This window comes from Pteropus alecto, unplaced genomic scaffold (assembly GCF_000325575.1).
Source record: "Pteropus alecto unplaced genomic scaffold, ASM32557v1 scaffold101, whole genome shotgun sequence".
NCBI classification, from domain to species: domain Eukaryota; kingdom Metazoa; phylum Chordata; class Mammalia; order Chiroptera; family Pteropodidae; genus Pteropus; species Pteropus alecto.
In genome coordinates this window covers 362,994-383,169 of record NW_006432945.1, presented here as the reverse complement: position 1 = coordinate 383,169, position 20,176 = coordinate 362,994, and the positions used below count along the sequence as shown (strand labels likewise).

At 49.5% G+C, this 20,176-nt stretch overlaps 1 protein-coding gene and 1 non-coding gene across 2 annotated transcripts in view; both read left to right on the top strand.

The window, feature by feature from the left end:
* PLXNA2 (plexin A2) overlaps nt 1-20,176 on the top strand; it is a 198,460-nt gene that overhangs the window by 146,063 nt on the left and 32,221 nt on the right. Inside the window, exons 11-13 of the mRNA XM_015586276.2 lie at nt 55-151; nt 3,486-3,676; nt 19,013-19,164. Coding sequence (XP_015441762.2) covers nt 55-151; nt 3,486-3,676; nt 19,013-19,164 — 440 coding nt within the window. The remainder of the gene's footprint in view (nt 1-54; nt 152-3,485; nt 3,677-19,012; nt 19,165-20,176) is intronic.
* LOC112476531 lies at nt 924-1,027 on the top strand. Its single transcript, XR_003045125.1, has one exon. It is a non-coding gene; the product is annotated as a U6 spliceosomal RNA (small nuclear RNA).

The following is a 20,176-nucleotide window of genomic DNA, read 5'->3' as shown; positions in this document are numbered from 1 at the left end:
GCCTCCTGTGATAGAGAGCCCCACAAGTCACGTGCCTCTGCCCTCTCCCCCTAGTACCAGTATGACGGAATGGACATCAGCAACCTGGCCGTGGACTTCGCCGTGGTGTGGAATGGCAATTTCATCATTGACAACCCTCAGGACCTGAAAGGTAAGTGGCTACTTCCCAGTCATTTTGATCTGTTCGTGACCTTGGAAAGTCTGGGGCTGGAGGGATCAGAGCGCGCTGGCTGCCGTGTCTTGAATAATACACTCCTCTGTCAGCGGGACTCTTCAGAGGATCCGAAAGCAACATTTGGAAGCATCAAAGGAGTCCTGTTGAACCCTGTTTTATTACAACCAGAGCATCCGCTGGCGGCTGTGGCTCATCGTGGTTTTCTTAGGCTCCCGGAGACTTTGAAGTGTCTGTTGAACCTGACGTAGGAGAGCAGCAGGCAGGAATGTCCTGCCAGTTTCCCTGGAAATGGAGACATTGTTTCCGATCGGGTTCTGGTTCTCCGTCCTTGGCCTCGTCCTTGCACAAAGAATGTTTTCGAGGCTGCTCTCTCGGTCCTGAGGTGGGTGGGAGGACCAGCCTGCAGACTCCAGCGCACAGCTGGGCCAGGATGCTCAGGACCAAGCTGAGCTGACACAGGGGGGCGCTCCCTTATTCGTCATCCTGCAAACACATGTGCGGCTCGTCCTGTGTGCCAGGTAGGCGTTGCCCTCAATACAGCAAACGCCAGCATTCCACCCTGCTCTCAAGAATGACAGAAGTACCTCCAGTCTGATGAGTACTCCCTGTGGGGAGGCAGTCACTAAGTTATTGATCCAAGCTTATCTTCTTTAATCACCACAACAACCCTGATAGGTGTGTACTAGTATTATTCTCATTTTATAGGTAAAGAAATTGAACCCCAAAGAGGCTAAGAAATGGACCGAGGGTGCTTTCTTTGGCACCACCTATACTAAAATTGAAACGATGCAGAGATTAGCATGGCCCCTGCACAAAGGTGATACACGAATTCACGAAATGTGTTATATTTTATGACACAAACTTCATGATGTCACTTATATGTGGAATCTTAAAAAAAAGTCAAAGTCATAGAAACAGAGTAGAAAAGTAGTTGTTAGGGCTAAGGGTGGGGGAAATATACAAAGGTTGGTAAAAGGGTACGGAGTTTCAGCTGTAAGATGAATAAAGTCTCAGGATCTAATGTAAAACATGGTGACTATAGTTGATAACATTGTGTGTGTTAAGTAGATGGGAGGAATCCTGTCATTATGTATACGTATATCGAATCATCATGATGTTTGCTTTAAATACAATTTACAATTTTATTTGTCAATTGTACCTCAATAAAGCTGAAAAATAGAAAAAGGAAGAAAAAGACCAACAGTCAGATAGTAAGTGCCAAGACCTGAACCAAGACAATCTAATTTCAGAGCTCACACGCTTAACCACGTCGCCGTCCTCCCTGTGGCTCAGTCCACTGTGGGATGCGAAGCCTCCTCCCACCAGAACCCAATCCCCCCACCAGGAGCCACGTGTCTCCACACAGTTCCGGTAGCTGTGGCTGCCGCAAGCCTCTCCCTCAGCCTGAGAGTCACCCTGAGGGCACAGGGAGGGAGCCCAAGGCCACAGTAGGGCCTGCAAGCGCTTCAGCCTCTCAGGGGCTGCAGCGCGAGATCCCATATGCCGCCGTGAAGATCCACGCCGCTTAGGCCGGGAGTAGGAGACCGAGCCGGGGAGATTTTTTTTTTCCTCCCTTTCCTTTTACCGATGCCAAATTTTCTCAGCACTAGGAGATAGACATTTCCCCTGCCGAGGGTCTGGGCTTAGTTCCCAGAGGTTGCCTTTGCACCTGGAGCTTAGAGAAAAACGGCCACATCCCAGCTGTCACCTCGGAACCCTCCCTGGTGGCACTCCCCAACTTACACGCAGCTCGTGAGTGCACGGGTGGCACCACCTCTACGTGCGTCTCGTGCCCAGAGCCCGAGTGCTCCTGGAGACCACGCACCGTTTGGGGTGGAGAAGGCATCGTGGTTAGGCACTTGGGCTCTAGACTCTAACTAACCAGGGTTCAAATCCTGTGCCTTTCACGTACGGTTATGTGAACTCAAACTAATTACAGCTCTTCTCTATGTTGTCATCCCGGCTTCCGCATCCGTGGGAGGAAGGAAAGGATGTTCTCCTCTCAGGGTCATCCGAGGCTCAGATGACATCTTAGATATGGACCATTTGTGTTTAGTAACAAGTACTTAACGTGTCCCTGTCCGTTTTGAGGTTCACGTTTCCCGCCCTCTACCATAAGAAGCCATAGGCAGGAGGATGTCTAAATCTAGTTTCTGCATCTGGGACTGAGGGATGCTTGACAGAGCGGAGGAACAGGATGAGAACCTACGGAAGGATAAAGAGTGCATCTCCCCTGAGGCACGTACTGATCTCCAGTGGAGGCACGCCGCTGGCCCTGAAAGCTTCTGTCTTCTTGACCAGAGGAGTTGAAAAATGGCTGAGTCTTCTGCTTATGGAGAATTTTACTTGAGACTCTGAGTTCAAAACACTAGCAGACAACAGCTAAGCCCCAGGTTCACAAATGCAGTTCAGCTGACTGGCCCGTCGAGGACTTCTAAGTCAGGAAGGGGCGAGAGCAAAAGCGATGGATTCGCAGGCCCCAAAAGTGACCTGTTCAGTGGCTGTTTTGTTTTCTCTGGGAACTTCCTCCATCCACAGGGGCCATGAACAGGACTGTGTGGACTCTTGTTCCTTGTCAGCTCTGCCTCGACTTCCGGCCACCTGGCCTTTCTTAAAGCCCCATCTGACTCCTCTCCCAGACCCACCAGGTCCCACTGTGCCAGGAAAGGCGTCCCTCTCTTCGCAGGACCTGGGTCCAGCAGCTCAGCAAATCAGAATGTCACGATCCCAGCTGGAGCTTAGTAAGCGCCAAGAATCATTACTTCGCTCTTTGAGCTTCGTTTCTATGTGATATGGAGAAATTAGTCCTGATCTCTTGTGACGAGGGCAACATGTGAGAGGAAGAGAGGCAGCAGCATGAGCATGTAGTTAGCATTCAAAGAAAAGGTAATAAGCATGTATAGACCATCATATATGTTGCAGGCACTGTGCTAAGAACTTAAATAAACATCTCGTTCAAACCTCACAAAAAAAACAACGGTTATCCTCATGTTATAGATTAAGTAAACAAGAATCAAAGAGGCCAAATTCTTTGTCACATTTCTAGGAAGTGGCAAAGCCACAATAAAGCCCTGATTCGATTCAATCTAGAGCCAGAACTTTTAAATAATAATATTTTCTGTAGTGCCTTTAGACAACTGCTAAGAGGCTCAATTTATTATTAATTCTTCATCGATTATTCTTGCGATGATAATGACGGTCATTGGCGTATTGCGTGGTTAGGGACGGTTTCCATCACCCCTGCGAGAAGAAGGTAAATTGTGAGGAGTCCTCTCCAACCCCATCTCTGACTGTCCTCCGCTCTTTGCAGTCCATCTCTACAAGTGTGCAGCCCAGCGAGACAGCTGCGGCCTCTGCCTGAAGGCCGACCGGAAGTTTGAGTGCGGCTGGTGCAGCGGCGAGCACAGATGCACCCTCCGCCAGCACTGCACCGTCCCCTCCAGTCTCTGGCTCGACTGGTCCAGCCACAACGTTAAGTGCTCCAACCCCCAGATCACTGAGGTGAGCTCCCCAAGTTCCACAGCGGGATGGCATAGCCAGGAACCCACCCTCGGACAGGGGGAGACAAGTGCAAGTCGAGCCTTTGTGGAAGAAGTCTTGGCATGGGGTGTGTTTAATGTGGGGTGTGTAAAGCCTCTCATGGGGGCACGAGGGCCCGTGTCCAGGCATAAGTGACAAGTGTATAGAAGTGTGTCCTCATGCCTGTCTGTGGACGAATGTGCGTGCGCACAGCAGGGAAAGCTGAGCAAGCTCAGCCTCCCTGCCAGGCCGGCCGGGCGAGCGGGGGACGAGAAATTGGCTGAATGGTAGGTGAACATTTCAGAAAGCAGGTTTTGCTTTTCTCAGCAGAAATGTGATGTCAGGAGCTGAGATTAGCTCAGAGTTGCGAAGTTGAAAACAGAAGAAGAAAGTTAAGGCAGGCACCACATTAGCCACTGTGCCATTTCCCAGGGTTGACTTTCTATCCCAATCTGTTTGTGCATTTTAATGGAAAGAAATAGGTAATTAATTATCTTTAAAAAAAAAAAAATGATGTTTCCTGAATAGCAAATTGCAAAAGAAGATGAATAGATGATGTGAATGAAAATGCAGCTGCCGAGGCTTTGAATGGCCTGGGAGAGGAATGGTTGTATTCGACTTTGCTGGCATTATGTACTCATCACTCTTCACTGCTCCCTATTCACCTACTGCCACTTGTACTTTGAAACTAACTGCGCATTCCTTCTGGTGACTGGGAGTAAAGGCCTGGGCAGGTACTAGGGAGGGGCTGCTCCTCTTCCACCTCTTTCCTAAGCAGACGCGCTGCCCCTTTCCTGATTTCATTTTCACTGCTGGCCAAGGAAAGCAACGCTGGCTCTCACCGCGTCACTGCAGCATCCTCATCCTCATATCAATCCAGGTTGCAGATCAGTGAAAAGAAAACCCTCGAGGCCAAATGAGTGTTGTTGATCTATAGATGGGTTATTTAAAGAGGGAGCACGTACTTATTTAGTGGGCTTCGTCGGCACTGTCTCATGTAATCCTCACAACTCCCATGGGGAGTAAATAGTCTCACCTCCATTTCCCAGAGAAAATGAGGCTCAGAGGAATAGAGTGAGTTGCCCAAGTTCACACAGCTGCTAAGTGGCAGAGCCAGAATTTTAGCTCAGATTTATTTAATTATAAAACCATTTTCTATGATTTTCCAAAAATAACATAAAACAAGAAGTATTGCTTTCCCTTCCTTTATACCCAGCATTTCTAGCTGGTAGAGATCAGATAGATGCCATCCATCCACATGGCAGTGTATCCCAGGGGAAGCACTGTGCTGTAGGAGAGTGACTTCTGCGTCTAAGTCTTCGTGCATCCCAGTAGGAAGGCGTCATGAGAGTTGTGGACACTGCCCCTCAAAGACTGGGCTTCTTCAATCCCATTTCACTTTTGGAGGAGGCCAGCGACGGTGCCTACTGACTCTCTCCCGTGCGTGCATTCCACTGAGAAAGAGTACTTGCGGGGGCTGTTGGTGGTGCCCCAGCCGCTGCCCCAGACAGCCGGCTCCCTGAACTGCTCAGGGCTCCGTGCCTTCTCCCCGATTACAGTGATTTCCAGCAACTGTTGGCCTGAGAACTTGCTCTGTTCTGTAATTCTTCTTGTTGATGCAGTTGTCGGTCTCTGCATCTCTGTGTTTGTGGCACTGGGGCACTTAAATTAGGCCTGGACTTGCTTCCATCAGCACCTCCCAATTCCATGGCCCAGGCTACTGCCTCAGCCTCGTCTACTCCCCAGTTGGCAGGGGCCCCCTTTCAGCCCAAAGGCAGGCTTCTTCCTGGGAACTTCTGCCTCTGCCGCCCCTGCTCATTGACCAGGGAGACAGACTGCTCTGTTCACAGAGCGCCCAAGCTACACGATGCTAATTAACCCCCTGAGGTAATTAGGCCATAATTGATTTTCCCAGTGACTTAACAGCAGGAGCCAGAGGCCCCAAGCGCTGGGGTCTCCTGTTGGTGTTTTTCAAGCAGAGACTGTGGAGAAATGAAAGAGCATCTTTGGGGAGAGACAAATCTATGCTGTGTCCTAGGCTACTCTGGGGACATCATTCTGGACAGGACATGTGGGAGGGAGGATCCAGGCCTGGAATATTTTATTCATATTATCAGAAATATTCTCTTTCATTTTGCATCTCCGGCCCCCAACCTATCATCCTCCCCTGTAAAAGTCATTTTCAATTTTTTTAACTTTTAATTTTTGAAATAATCTCAGACTTAATAAAAGATACAAAAATAGCACAAAGAACTTCTGTATACCGTTCACCCAGATTCTCTAAAATTAACATCTTACATAACCACAGTACAATTATCAAAATCAGGAAATTAACACTGATACAATAATGCCATCTACTATACATGCCTTGTTCATTTTGCCAATTGTCCCGCTGACGTCTTTTTTCTGGTCCAGGATCCAGTCCAGGGTCACATGCGACATTCCACAGTCAGGTCTCCTTTGTGCTCTAATCCTTAATCTTTGTCTTTCACGACCTCGATACTGTTGAAGAGGGCAGGCCAGTTATCATGCAGAATGTCCCTCAATTTGGATTTATCTGCTGCTTCTTCAGGATCAAATTCAGGTTACATATTTTTTGGGCAATGAGTACTAAAAAAAATGTAGGGTACCAGTCAAAAGGGTGCAGGGGCCAACTTGATCTGGCCCCCAGTGGTCTAATCTAGGGCAATTTGAGCAAGAATGTAAATGATACTAAGGGACTATAAGCAATAGAATAGAATAAGAATCTATGATTTTTATTAATATAAACAAATAAAGGAACAAATAATTCATGGAGGAGATAGAAAGCTCATTTTTACACTAGAATTCCAACTCAAATGTAAAAGGATTTATAGAAATAGAAAATCACCATTTAGCAAAATTCACAGCAAAAATTGAAGCAAGAGTTGGCCAATGAATGCTAAAACTGGTGGATGGAAGTATGATGAGAAATTGGATATTTGCACAGTCTCAAGCTATCTCCCCACAAGGTGCATATTAATTACAAGAGAAGTAGTAACTTCACAGTGAAAAAACTTGACAGACACCACCTTAACAAAGCGATCGAAGTTGACTGCTAGGAATGGGAAAAATTGGCATCATGAGTGCACCAAGAAGAGTCCAGCCTCACTTCGATGGCTTTTTTTTTTTGCCCAAAATGTACAATTTGTTAAGAATAACTTTTAAGGAGAATCAACTTATTTTCTTTACCTCAGCTTTCTTGGCTAGTTCTTTGACATTAGCATTGATCTTTTTCCTAATAATTGGAATTGTATGAGATCCACGCCCTTTTCTACACACCCGCCCTTGTCTCTGGCCCTTATGTGTTCCCCCCTCAGTGTGAGCCCACGTCCAAACGCAAGCCATTTCCTACAAAGATCCCTCTTGAGGGGCGAAAAGAGGAGGATGCTCTGTCGGCTCTGTGAAGTCTGCTGGGGGCGGCAGAATTTTCAATGCTGGACGCGGGGCCTGGAATGGACACTGTCCTAAGGCGGGGTGGCGGAGGATAGGGGGCCAGAGAAATCGATGCAGTGCCCCTGAACTAGTTCTGCTGTAGGAAAAAGAGTGGACTCAACAGCTGTTCTTCCTTAACCCTTCCTTACTCTCCTATCTCCATGACGACCAAGCCCACCCCTAGAGACCCATCTCTTATGGCAGCTTCATGTAGGACAAGCCTTACGGCCTATCGAATTTCCCAGTTTGCATAAACTTCAGGTTAGGACCCCCTCAGGACTCACCGTCTGCTGCTTCTCAGCCAGCCCATGTTGTGATAATGACGCTGTCCCCCGTGGGAGGCATCCCAGGCTGCTCCCACTCCAGCTGTCATCCCAGGCGTCTGTGCACGTGTCACCTGTTCAACCCCAGGAACGGGAGACGTGCAGAAGATTAGAAAGGCTGTGAGATGTCTAGCCCATCACTTTTCTGTTCTCCCAGCATGAGCCTCAGGACCTGCTGGGACCTCGGAGAGGAGGACGTTATGAGCCACCAGCTAGAAAAGAAGGCCCAGAGGAAACATTTTCCCAGAGTGGGCAGTATCCAGCAGAAAGGGAAGCTCCATGTGTTCTTGGGAAGAGAAATTTAGGAAGGGTCAAGGGCTTTGGAGCTCACGTGACCAGGGTCTCCGCTCAAAGTGTGTTAATTTCCTAGGGCTGCAGTTACAAAGCACCACAAACTGGGTGGCTTAAATAACAGAAATTTACTTTCTGACAGTTCTAGAAGCTAGAAATCCAAGATCAAGGTGTTGGCAGGATTGATTCCTTCTGAGGGCTGTGAGGAGAATCTGTTCTGTGCCTCTCTCCTGGCTTCCGGTGGTTTGTGGAACTCGTCGGTGTTCCTTGGCTTGTAGGAGCATCACCCCAATGTCTGCTTTCATGTCCACATGGTGTTCTTGGTGTGTGAATGTCTGTCTTCATCCTTTTTTTTTTTTTTTCTCCCAATAAGGAGCCCAGTCATATTGGATTAAGGCCCACATGAATTTTAATTCATTTTAACTTGATTACCACTGTAAAGACCATATCTCCAAATAAGACTGCATTCTGAGGTCATGGGAGTTTGGGCTTCAACAAATGAATTTGGCGGGGAGGGGTGATAAAAATCAACTCATAACAGAGCATTCTGAGAAAAAGGAAGATAAACCGCAATTCTAAGGAAATTAATTCACTCATTAAATATTCACTTAGTGAGTGACTACTGTATGCCATGCACTGTGCTAGGCTTAGAAGTTATCACAGGATAAATTAGTCTTGGACGGAGGCAGGGGAATGCTGCCTCTCCCTGCCGGACCTAGCCTGTCTCTGAACACCGGCCTCTTAAAAGAGGCTGGAAACAGCTTGCCCCGCAGGCCACTCTGCTTCCTCCGAAGGGCCTGGGATATAACCTTCTAATCTACATCCTTTTGCAGTTGTGTCCTGTTTAGAAAAAGGAGTGTAGCAGGGGCCTGTGCCTCCACACCTAACGAGGACACAAACCCCAGGCCACGGACGTGGACAGATGAGCCACATCCTAGTTCTGGGAGTCTTAGTAATAATAGCTTTTCTTTGACAAGAGTCTACTGTGTGCCAGAACCTATGTACTTTGCCTACCAACTCCTAAGAATCGTGCAAGATGGCTATAATTATCTTCACGTAAGAGCTGGGGAAACAGTGCTTAGGGAAGTAAATAATTTGCTGAAAGTCACACATCTGGCTGGTGGCAAAGCAAACTTAAAACCAGGGCCTCTGACTCCAGAATGCAGACTCGCCCACCACGCCATGTGACCTCTCTTGGTCAGAGGGATGGAAGGGTATTCCCTAGCTATACACTTCACCCCACCCCACGTGTACCAAAAACACCTGGGCTCCAGATCAGAATCTTCTTGGAGATACTAGACAAACAGGGAACATTGGCTACCCCTTCGTATTGAGCCTTAAAATAACCTTCGCCTGTCTTCCTAGACATAATGAGGTCCACACATATTCCTATGAGTGGGTGGGTGAAAAAGGAAGAGCATTTGGGGTGCATTTAAGCTTAGGGCGAGCACTTCTTGCGGTCCAGGGTAGGTGTCACTTTAATGGTGCGTGTTTCTTAAAACTGCCAGACTCGATGTGGTTGGTTTCTGGTTGTGTCTATCCGTGGGATCGTGGCTAAGGTGAAAGTCGGAAACTCCCTAGGCTGGTGGCTCTGACTTCTCGAGCATCTCAGCCTGGAGGGAGAGCCAAAGGGATAGAGCCCAGGAGGTTCACGCCTGCAGCCTAGAACGGAGGTCAGGGGGACATAATGGCAAAGCAGGTCTGAACTAGAAGGGATGAGTCCCCCAGTGCTGGGGTCCTCAGAGAGTGACCAGGAGCTTACCACCGGTTGGGTACCAAAGAATGTTCCTGTGTGTTTCTGAAGTCACCTGCCACATTGCCCGGTAAGGGCACGCTCATGCCAGGCCCCATGGGTACTGGTTCTGCAGTCATCTCTCCATTGACCACCTTGTAGTTTTTACTTTATAAATTTTTCAACTTCAATAACTTTTAAGCACCTCATTAGTTGGAACTGGGAAGGAAGCCCATACACTGCCCTCCGCGACCAAGCCTAAACAGTTGTTGATAACAGTCTTTTGAGATGGTCCATCACTCTTGCTTCCTCCTGCTCTCTATTTACCCAAATAATTTAAAGTGGATTTCTCCCCCACTGGATTCCCTCAGATGCAATTGCATTTGTGAAACTGTCTGGGGAGCTGGACATTTACAAGTATTTATCTGTAAGGCTGCACCAAATCTCTGCAGGAAAGGCCAAAAGCCACCTGGCCAGGGCCAGAGTGACTCGCTGCAAAGTTCCCAACAAGTAAATAAATAAGTCAGCCAGCTTTCCTGAGAAACAAGTCAGTACTCTGATCTCTGTTCATTTATTTGCAGGCCTCATTAATATAACATCACTGCAACAAACAGCTAACGGGGGATGGTGTCAGGATGAATAATGGAGTTACTCTGCTGAGATAACAATTAGGTTTTAAATGTACTATCAGCTGAGATAGAGCCAGCAAGGATTCACGTTGGGTAGAAGAGCTGGCACCGCCAATGTCACAGATTCCTGCAGAGCCATCAGCTGGGCTCTAGCCTACCGTGAAGAGTGTACACACTCATGCGCGTGCGTGCACGCACACACACGCATGCACCAAATAGGAAAAGAATGTCAGTTCGCCATCTTGGATCAGCATCTGGGTGTCTTTGGGATCCAGGATGGGATCAACATTGACAGGCACAAGCTAGCATCCCTGTTCCCTAATCAGGACAACGCTAAGCAACAGGAAAGAGTAAGTAGATTAGTCAGAAGAGGATTAGCTGTCTACTCACCCGAGACTTGGCCTTCTTGGTTTGTCCTGAGGTAGAACCCTCCCAATCCCAGTCTCAGACAGAAGAGCTTTAATACGAAGACCATCATTTGGAGGTGCTCCATCCTGGAGCGACTTCTCTGGGATCCCCTTCTTGGCTGCCCTGAGAGGCTCTGAGGTCAGTTTCTCCTGTATCCTCTTAAAAACCCACTCTAGGCTGCTGACAGCCTACTGGGGCCATGGCAGGCACTGCAAAGGCCCATCAGAAAGGCCGCCTACACTGCTGGGAGATCTCCCCATCAGCCACCTCTCCTCCACAAGTCAGACGGCCCCCCCTTGAGTCCCCACCAAGAGTAATACCCAGAGGCTCTACTTGCATAGGTTGCTTGTAAAAACAAAACCACTTTTCCTCTGGACCTCAGCTAGCCTGGCTTGTGCCCAGATTTCTTATTCATATAAGTAACAGTCACTGAATGCTTACCTGGGACCTAGCATTGCCCTTAGCACCCCAGGTATATTATCTCATTTTCACCTTACAACAACTTTTGTGAGGTAGAAGCCATTATTGTCATCAGCCCCATTTTACAGATGAAGGAGGCAAGGCTCTGTGCAGTGTGATAGCTTTCTTGTAGCCACGCTGCTAATAAATTTTCAAACTAGGCATTAAGCCTAAGCTAACGGACTCTAGAGCCCATATTTGACCAGCAGGCCATCATCAGCATCTCTCCTAGGCTCACTTAACTCTCACCCCACAGGGCTGGAGGACAGGAATGTGCTGGCTGTAGCCTGCTGCAGAGATGGGAAGAAAGCCAGTAGTTCCCACTCCCAGCATCGTTTGGGGAGATTGGACAGGCACAGAGAGAGATGACAAAGGGACAAGGCCAAGGAGGAGGGGAGGGACATTCATGGGGATGGGGCAGAGAAGAGGGAAGCTGAGAAGTTGAGAGACAGCAGTGACCAGCAAAGCCAACTCTAGAGCTTCTTGGAAAGCAGAAAGTGCGGCCTTAGCCAAGGGAAAGGGGCTGTGGGACCTAGCAGAGGGAACCCACAAACAGACTTCGGCATGAGTTCCCGTGCTTGATGACATGGGAGCCTCTCCCAGGGTGAAGGATGGTCCACTTAGGCGGTGCTGTGTAGAGGCTGAAAGCATAGGTTACCTAGGCCCGGCTGGGCTCTGCCACTCACGGCGTAATCTTGAGGAAGTTACTTAACCTCTCTGGAACACTATTCCGCATCCATACAATGGGACTAATGATAGTACCTTTTTCATAGCTTGTTTTGAGCCCATAGTGAGATAAAATAGAAAAAGACCTTGGCACAATTCCTGGCTCATGATAAATGCTTAATACGTGAAAAAATGGTTAGCTATCATTATCGGAATCTTCAGTTCCGAAGCCGATGCCCCATTTCTGTATTCTCTCCCATCATGTCTATCAGACAGGAGATGTAAGCAGGCGAAGACAGGGCCTCCAGGATGGGGGCCAGGCTTTGTGAGGCTACCACCAACAAGGGGTCCTTCTCTGACTTCTTAAACCCTAACCCTGTGGGAGGCCCCAGCTCTGCCCCTGCAGGGCTCCCGGAGTCCCAGGCATGGCCCACCCGCTCTCCCCAGGCTGCTGAGCCCCTGGGCCGTCAGCACCTCCCACTCCCTCCCTGGTGCAGCCCCTCGGAGCTCCCCGGCTGTAATTAATCGGCTGCATCTGCTCTCGCCCTTGGGCGGCTTTGTGGCACATTTCCCTCCGAACTGTTCAATTAGTGGCTGTAAGAATCAGGGCGAATGAAGCATCACGGTGGCTGTTTTCCAGGTCATGGCACCCACGGTGAAAAACAAACATGACATCGTCTGGCAGGAATACAGATTTGGCTGGGGTGCTTGGGCTCTGGGCAGGGTTCACTTGGGCTATGCTGCTGGCAGGTGGAGTCTGAGTAGGTGGGGAAGTGGCTCTCCAAACCAGCAGACTTGGAGAGGACCCAGCAGAAGACAGGAGTCCCTTAGTTACTTCCCTACCGTCAGCACATGCCAGCCTTGCCTCACATCCTTCAGGCCTGCTCATCCCGGCCTAAAGAAATAGGTGGCCAGGATGTGGACTTGCCCCCTCTATATCTGGGCTTGGTCAGTGACTGCTTACAAGGCAGAGTTTAGGGCTGCTGGACTGAGCCCTCCGCCCTAATGTGTTTCCCACATTTTCCTTCCGAATCCTGCAAAGAGACAAACATTTTATTCCACAGCCACGTAAAAAAGCCCGTACTCCTAAGGCAAGTTAATAGCACAACTTAATGTCCCATGAAGATGCAAGTAAAGATTTCTTTAGGGAGGAGGGACTAGCAAGGGCCAGCCTGGTTAATGTGTAGGTGACCAGGGAAAGGAAGTCACCTGCACAGGCCCTCCTTACTGCACGTTGGCCAGGCCTCTGCTCTAGCCCACCTGGAGCCATTACACTTCCAGAGGATGTGTGGAAATCTGAAGCCCAAAGAAAAGCATCTGAAATGATCAAAGGGTTTAGAAACAAGATTTTTCCGACACAAGGCTAACAGAATTGTAGAAGCGCAGGCCAGGGGTGACTTAATTGCTGTCTTCAGTATGTGAAAGATGTTTGATGAGGAGGCAGCTGTTCAGTCCTCCATTCGATGAGGAATCACAGCAGAAACTGGCTTAAATGAAAGTGAGGGAGATTTCAGGAAGAGCTTCTCGAGCATTCTGACGATAAAACACTGCATCACTCCCAAGCAACGCGGGAGCACCTTCGTGCTTCCAGCCGTCATTAAAGAACACAGTTTGTTCTAGAATCTGGTGGAAGGCAGCGTCTCCCAGTAACAGAGAACTGGGGATATATTCCTGACGGCTGCTCAGTTCCAGGCAGTATGCTAGGTATTAGGTCGCTAAGCAAAGGCAAGGGAGTCTCTGTCTTAGGATAGTTAGTGTCTGATTGAGCCAAGAAGCACTTAGCATCCCGGTGGGCGCAGCTGTCCTGGGGTGTTCACAAGGGCCGTGGGAGTGTGGGAGAGGTGCCGCTAAATCTGTCATGTGGGGGCAGAGAAAGCCTCACTGAGCGGGCGTCCAGCAGTAGAGCCTCTCAAATGGGGTAGCATTTGTCGGTCAGCACGCTTGTCGGGCATGTCCAATGCATATGGACTTTAGGCCCTCGAGCTGTGGGCACTCTTAGCTCTCCCCGGAGCACACAGGTATTCAGGAGAGCCAAATGGGAGCGCAGGGGAGGGGGCCCAGCAGGAACCAGCACAGAACCCAGGGAAGACCCTCGCTGCCCCCATCACACCACTCGGCAGCGTCGGCTTCTTCTGAGCCCTTCTCTCCCTCTTCCTCTACTTCTGGCTCTCACCCCGAAGGCCAGAGGAGACTTTCGGCAGATTTCTGGTCCACAGTATAATATGTGTCGTAAAGCATGGGGCTGAAATTAGTCAACATCTAAAGGTCTTCCCAGCTTTCTTCTCCATCTCTCTCTACATATCCCCACTACACACCCACCCCCCCCCACCCCACACACCCCAAACGGTTAAACCATTTGTTTGTGTGGGTGTCTCATTCAGAATTACTTTCTGGAAAGAATTCATTGAGTTCATTGTGATGTGCTGTGCCTACCCGAGGTTGGCTAACAGCCAAGGGAAAAAGAAGGGGCATAAGGGAAGAGGGAAAGGATGAAGACCATTTTAGATAAGACCAGTGTCCTCCCAAGTTTATTCTGGGAGAAAGAGTCATGTCCGGCTGAGAACATGCTTCTGTGCAGGCCCAGAATCCACCAAAACCCAGGCCCTGCCCTCAGCAGCTCGGCCACTCCCTGCCAGCTCTCAGGCTGCGAGACACCCGCAGGCTTTCTCCAGTCAGCCCATGAGCAGCTCCCTCTCCCCAGGTCACCGCAGCATTAAGTTATAAGTTCCCTGGTCCACGTGTCCTCCTTCCAGATCAATAGGAAGATCCCCACCATCTCTAAGCTCCTGACCAACGCCACCATCCCATGTTTTTGTGATCTAAGAAGGCACAGGTGCTTCGAGGCTTGCTCTCTAAACTGCCATCCCATTAGAGACTTTCTGAATGTTGTCTCACTTAACCCTCACGACGTCCCCATAAGACAAGCATCGTTATCTGTTTTCTGATAACTGAGATAACCTTCTGATAACCTTCACTGAGATTGAAGGTCACATAGCCCATATGTATCAGAGCTGGAATTCAAGTCTATCTGACTCCATAGGCTACTCTCTTCCTGCTGCAGACACTGCCTGAGCATCAGATGGTCTCCTTACCCTGGAGTAGCCAGCAGCCCAAGGGCCATCTGAAACTGGAAGCTAAGACATGTAGATCTGGCTGTCACCCTGGCCATATCTTTTCCCCTTCATCAAGGGGGGATCTATATAACTCCACCCTGCCCTCTCCCCTCACTTCTTCTGTAGCCCCGCAGCTCCTTCCAGATCTGCATGCAGTAGATATGACTCCACCAACTTGCCTCTTACAGACCCATGTGGAGTGGCCATACTTGGCTCTCGGGAGAACCATATTCTGTGGGTGCGATACTGGGTGACCTGCAATCTGATGCTGCTTTTAAGAAGAGCCTTGGGGTCAGTCTCCAGAGTAGCTTGGGACCCTGCAGCCACCTGGTCTGCGATGGTGTCCTGATGGGATCCTGTTCAGTCTCTCTCTGGAGAATAGATCTTTTTCCATCAAGCTCCACCTCTGTAGCCTCTCCCCAACACTTGGTCCTGGGGAAAAACGAGGAAAGCAGGATGCCTGGGTTTTTACCACCCTAGGCCACCACGCTGACACCAAGGCCCTTATGCTCATTCTCACACAGAAGCCCCTTGGGTGGCAGGGGATGTGTCCTACAGGATACGTTCCTTGGTTCCTTTGCACTCTGAGCCCAGCTCTCCACCTTGACTCTCTCTGATTTGTAGGTTGGGGGAGAGCAAGTGACATGTGCAACGTCACAGAGATTTTAAAGTGCAATGTGTATAGGAACCGCTGGTATCTGGGGAGAACACGGAGGGCATGGTACAGGATGGCAGATGTGACTAAAGAAGTAACAAAGATTAGAATCTGAAGGAAGGACAAGTGCCAGGCCAGGAATTAGGGACTTTGCCTTGACGGTGGTCATGGAGGTTTTTAGAGCAGGCGGTCAGTAACCCAATCAAGTATGTGTTCATGAAGGTGACCCTGGCAGTATGAGGAAGTTAGATCTAATGGAAGAATATGGGGGTCCTTGCGGTTGGTATGGGCGAGAGGTGACGGAGCCCTGCTTTTCACCTGCTCTGGAACACAGAGCACAGATTCAAAAGACACCTGGGAATAAGAACTGAGAGTGCTTGGTGACCATATTTATTATACGTGGCAGGTGAGGGAAAGGAAACAGTTGAAGATGCTTGCAAGTTTCCTCCTGGTGGATGCACAGTGACTCTGTTAACCTTAAAAAAGAATCTGAGAGGATAATCAGGTTAGAAGTGGAAAGAAGAAAAATTAAGAGTTCGTTTTTAGACATGGTGAAATTTGAGGTGCCTAAGGGACATACATGTGGAAGTGGCCATGTCCAGTAGCAACGGAATATATAGATATGCTGCTCGAGAGAGAGGTCTGAGCCAACAACGTAGACTTGGAAGTCATCAGTAATGGAGGCTTTGGGAGTCCTCTTGCAAATCAAATGCTTCCCACCTCATCTATGTTTTGGAAATCCAGACTTTCACACATCAGTTTTGTTTTAAGCGAGGAAGATGTAAGCTATGTCCCTCGAAAGCCTCAGAGCATGACAGCTGCTGAGTGTCATGACCTCCAAACTCCTTTGCCACCTACTCCAGGTGCTGGCAGCATTGCATATAGCATGTGCCATGTGGGGAAGAAGACCCACGTGGACCCGGTGTTCCCAGGCGCTTTCCAATCACCCAAGAGGACTCTGATTCTCCAGGTTTGGATTCCAGCAGCTGGTAGCTGGGTGAGAAGGGATCAAGCTGGTGTCTCCATAGCCTCAAACTACCTATCTCTTTGACATGTTTCTTCGTGCCAAGATTATAACTTTTGCTAGTAATTAAAAAAAAAAAAAAAAAGTCTTTCTTCTCTACACAGTAAGCTGGCTTATGCTTCCGAGGCCATGATCATGTCTCTTACCCCGACCCTTGAATATAGGAGGGGACACTACAGTGATTTACCAGCAGGAGGAAGCTGCCTCGGGGAGCCTGCCAACACCCCTGCATATCCACAATACAATCCCCACATGCTACCTGCAAGACAGAAATATTTTTAGGCTTTCCAGAAAAAAAAAAAATTCATCTCACAGTTTTTTTGAAAGGTTGTAATTAACTGCAGTGAGCAAAAGAATGTATTTTTAAAAATAAAAGTGGGGGAAGGAGAGTGAACCAATCACCACAGTTTTGTTAGTTCCTTTTGGTAGGTGGGTTCCTGCCATCCAGGTGGCTGGGGAGACGGGAGGAAGGGCCAGCTGAGCCTATTCCCACCAATCAAAGGGCAACCCGGTGCTCAAGTTTGCTCAAAGCAAATTCTTTCCTACTGCTGCTCTCCTGCGGAGGCGTGGAAGAAGCCCCTGCCCTGTTCCTCATTAATAAGAGTCCATCTTGCAGAGCCCAGGAGGCCCGGGTACCTGAGGAAACTGGGCCAGGGGAGAGTGAGACAGCCAGGATTGAGGACTGGTTATTTTTAGAATCCTCAGGGACAGAAAAGCTGTGGGCTACCGGTTCCTCATGCCGGCCCCTTTATCTCCGAATTGTCTTGCCCTTACACTTATACCAACGCGCAGAGATGCCTCTGAGCCCGTCCACTATCCCTCCCTTGATTTATTTCACGAATCCTGTTGATTTTTTTTTCATAAGGTGGGATGATTTATTCCGAGAAAAGAGAGTCAGAGCCATAGACGAGGTGACTTGAGTGGAACGAATCCCCGGATGAGAGTGTTCAGGGCCTGGCCTGGCAAGGAAAGAAAGAGGCTGCACCACATAAGGCCTGCAGGAGAGGTTGGGTGGTCGGGAGTTTGAGTTCTGGCTGTGCAGCCAACTTACCGAGAGCCACCATCATCTCTGGGCAGTGTGGGGGGAAGGCCCGTCCTGGTCCTCATCGCCACCATCATCTCCTCTGCCTACTGTCACCTGGGGATTTATGACCAAGTTGGTGCCAAGAGTCATAGTGCCCACATCACAGGAAGAGAGCAGGGTCCTGCTGGGGGAGCGGGGAGGGGGGAAGAGTCTCCAGGGCCTTTAACAGCATGTTCACCTGTTACCTGTGCCCTGCGGTACACTGCCTCCGCCGCCCAGTGGGCACTTTACCAGCACATGCAGGGCTAAGAGAAGACTCCCCAGAGGGCTCCGAGGACAGAAGGGCCCAGGGCTGCATCTCTCTGCCCAGGGGCTCCGTCTGAGAGAGTCTGGTGAACTCTGGGCCTTGACCAACCCCTCTGCCCTCTCTCCCTCCTGCCTTCCCTGTCTCGCCTTTCTAATGGTGTAGTGGAAAGAGCCCTGCACTTCCTTACAACTGTGTGTATAGGTTGCACAAGCATCTTAGAATAAGACATTCCAAGTCTCCTTCTAGTTCTGACATTCTTTGTTCCTGCCGAGGGCTGAGTTCTTGTCTAATTTCCTTCTACTTTGGATAACTATAGATCACAAAGTGTGAACTTACTGGGATCTGTGGGCTGCCAGAGAGCTGCATTTTTCCGAGAGCCTGACTTATTCCCAGACAGAAGTTTTTACCTTGGGAGAGTCCGATCCCGTGGTTCCTTTTCCTGTTGGGTCGGAGCAAAATGAGACAGTCATCATCTGATGACTGAATTAAGTCACCCTTAATTCTAACAGGAAGCCAGCAAATTTTGGAAAATTGTAGTTTCATTTTGCTCCTAGCATGCATCATGGGATATTTTTCCAGAACAGTGTCACATCCACTTTGATCATCCCCCTGCAGCAGTACCTAACTGGGGGCTCCTCTGGGCTCCCACGGGTTTCCTTCTGAATCCACCTTATTACTGTGTACCCAGTAACAGCATTATTTATGGCTTCCTTTATCTATTCCTCTTGACCAAAGTTCCTTGAGGACAAATTTCCTGTGTATTCATCAGCACCTCCACACACAGAGTAACAATGACAGCACCTCACAATCGCAAAGCCCTCTCTGGTTTACAGAATGCTCCCAACACCCTCTCTTGGGTAGAACAGAGCCCAAGGGACGAGGCTGGTAGAGATGACTATCTCCCCTTCACAACTAAGAAAAACTGAGGTTCAGGAAGATTATGTGACTCGATCACAATCAGGCGACTAGTGAATTAGAGACGCATCTCAACGATTTTCTGACGAGTCCAGGACTTTCTGATTTCTTTTTAAAAAATGAATGATTGAATGAATGAGTTACTGACCTAAAGAACCAAGAAAGTAGTATAAAATAAGGTGGTGTCGGGATCCGAGAGAAGCTAAAAAGTGGAGAAAACACTGTTCGCCCAGATTCCAGGTGTCCAGCAGAGTCCCTCACCCTTCCTCGGGGGAGGGGAGGGTGCTGCCACCAAACTAATCCCATTTCCCTCCCACAGATTCTGACAGTGTCTGGACCACCTGAGGGAGGGACTCGAGTGACCATCCACGGCGTGAACCTGGGTCTGGACTTCTCTGAGATCGCCCACCACGTGCAGGTGGCCGGGGTGCCCTGCACACCACTGCCAGGGGATTACATCATCGCTGAGCAGTGAGTCTGGTCGGCTCCGGCCCACCCTTTTCCCTGGGGGCTTCCAGGAAACACCGTCGCCCTTCCCTTCTCCAGGATTCATTTCCCATCTCTCTTCTCCCACGGACCCTGCCCCCGGAAGCCTCCCCTACTCTCAGAGGGGTGTATTCTGTTCCATTCTCTGTCCCCTGGCTCCTCTGGCATCGGCATCGGGGCTCCCAGTGTAACGCTGCCCCTCGTTCAGCCGTCACCTGCCCGCTGGCGCGACTGAATCAGCTTCCAGCCAGCCCAGGCTCCTCCTCTCCCTCCCTGGCCCCTCCTCTGCCAGACCCCATTGGAATGCATCCCGCACAGTGGACTGTGGGCAACAATTTGTTTGGCTCATGGGGCTCTGACAGCAGCTTAATCCGAGCCGGGCCTCCGCCGGAGCAAATTCATTTATTTCACTAAAGAAAATGTCAGCTGGAAATTAGAAAATAGGCATGTAGCAGCGGACAAGCGAACGGGGCTCCGGGAGTGACATATGTTTCAATCTGGGGTGTTCGTTTGGCAGCGGAGGCCGCTGTGGAGTTGGTGGGCATTAGGTGGGCACAAAGCTTGGGCGGAAGAGTAGAAGGAGGGGTGCCTACCCTCCAAAGGAGAAAGGGAGGGGAGCAGCCGGATCATCTGCGTGATTTGTCAGGTAAAGTAGGGTCAAGTCACCATGGTTCCACCGGGAACAGCTCTTCAAGGAGTTCTAGGAGTTTGACCCAGAGCGTGGCTTGGGGAAGGGGCTTCTCCCCTAAGCTCCACCCCCTGCAGTTTCAGGTCCTCCCTCTGACCTCCCCAGAGCCAGCCTTTAGTAGCAACCATGAAAATGACATCACTTTGTCTTGTGTCAGCCCTTGCACATTCTCATCCATTATCTCACTTTTAATCGGTGAGGACTCTGAGAGGTGCATGTTGTTGCCGTCATTTTACAAAGCGAGAGAGAGAAATGCAATGATTCCCAATTCACTCAGAGTATAAGAGGTCAAGGCTGAGTGGAATTGAG